The sequence below is a fragment of the Sinocyclocheilus grahami genome, unplaced genomic scaffold (genome assembly GCF_001515645.1).
Source record: "Sinocyclocheilus grahami isolate Dianchi unplaced genomic scaffold, SAMN03320097.WGS_v1.1 scaffold745.1, whole genome shotgun sequence".
Lineage (NCBI taxonomy): Eukaryota > Metazoa > Chordata > Actinopteri > Cypriniformes > Cyprinidae > Sinocyclocheilus > Sinocyclocheilus grahami.
The window spans coordinates 563,360-564,441 of record NW_015505924.1 but is presented as its reverse complement, the minus strand read 5'-3'; the positions used below and the strand labels follow the sequence as shown (position 1 = coordinate 564,441).

Below are 1,082 nucleotides of genomic sequence, written 5' to 3'. Positions count from 1 at the left end.
AACTCCTTAGAAACATTTTGCATCAACTACCCATGCATACATTAAACATGAGCTGAAATGGACTCTGGAAGTCATCTTAAAATTTTAATAAAAGTTAATTTAGACCAAAATGTCATATCATGAATCATCCAAAATAGTTTCCCCTAAATTCGGTAAAACTATTACCTAAAACAGCATTTTTATGATTCTTATTCATGATAATTCATCATATTAATGTCATTAATTCTTTTAAGTTCATTTGTCACTGCAGCAGCAGCATTTAACAGGTGATTAGAAACTTTCCAGCTCCCTAAAATACACACACGCATGTACATGTCAACCTAAAATCTTGGGCTTGATTGAAAACAAACTCCACGGTCAAGTTGTGCATCAACTACCCATGCTTTTTTTAAACGAAATGTATATTATAGTTCTCCCCGGTGCATATCTGGCAAAGGCAGCACTGCATTTCTGGCACTGCATTTCTTCAAATATTCTAAACATGACCTGCAGCATATGGGGATCAGACACAAACAGACACCAGTCAAACGCTGCCATCAGAGCCAAACATGCACAAAACAGCAGACGGAGATTGCAGTAAACGCTGATACTCACCCTGAGCGGACCAGAGCAGCCACAGCAAACCCAGCAGAAACAGCAGCGATGTCCAGCGGGTCTGAACCTGTAGCTCCATCCCTGAGACTCGAGCATGGAACCAGGGCATGGAAACACACGCACGCCGCTCGCTCCACAGTTACTCCACACTGACGGCCGGCCTGCGACAGACAGAGAGAAAGAGGGTGTTACTCTCTCGCTGCGATTGGGACGGCCCCTCCACTCTGGACACCTTGTGGAGAGACAATAAAAGCAGCAGTTGATCTCTGTGGCTCAGCTGGGACCCCAGCGGACCCTCCTCACGCACAGGGGAGGGCCGTCCGCTGAAAGGAGGCCAGGGGCCCCCAAAAACAGCCTCCAGCGCTCCAAAGTCACGTGACCACAGCGGCTGCACTCCTGCCGCCCTGACAAACCAACACCAGTGCTTTAAAGGGGTCATATGAGACCCTGGATCACAAAACCAGTCATAAGGGTCAATTTTTTGAAAT

General features: G+C 46.4%; 1 protein-coding gene across 1 annotated transcript in view; it reads right to left on the bottom strand.

Moving 5' to 3' along the window:
* Positions 1 to 1,082, bottom strand: part of LOC107560828 (bone morphogenetic protein receptor type-1B-like) — a 98,249-nt gene that overhangs the window by 23,752 nt on the left and 73,415 nt on the right. Inside the window, exon 4 of the mRNA XM_016245096.1 lies at positions 595 to 755. Within this exon, the coding sequence (XP_016100582.1) occupies positions 595 to 703 (109 nt within the window). The 5' untranslated portion in view covers positions 704 to 755. The remainder of the gene's footprint in view (positions 1 to 594; positions 756 to 1,082) is intronic.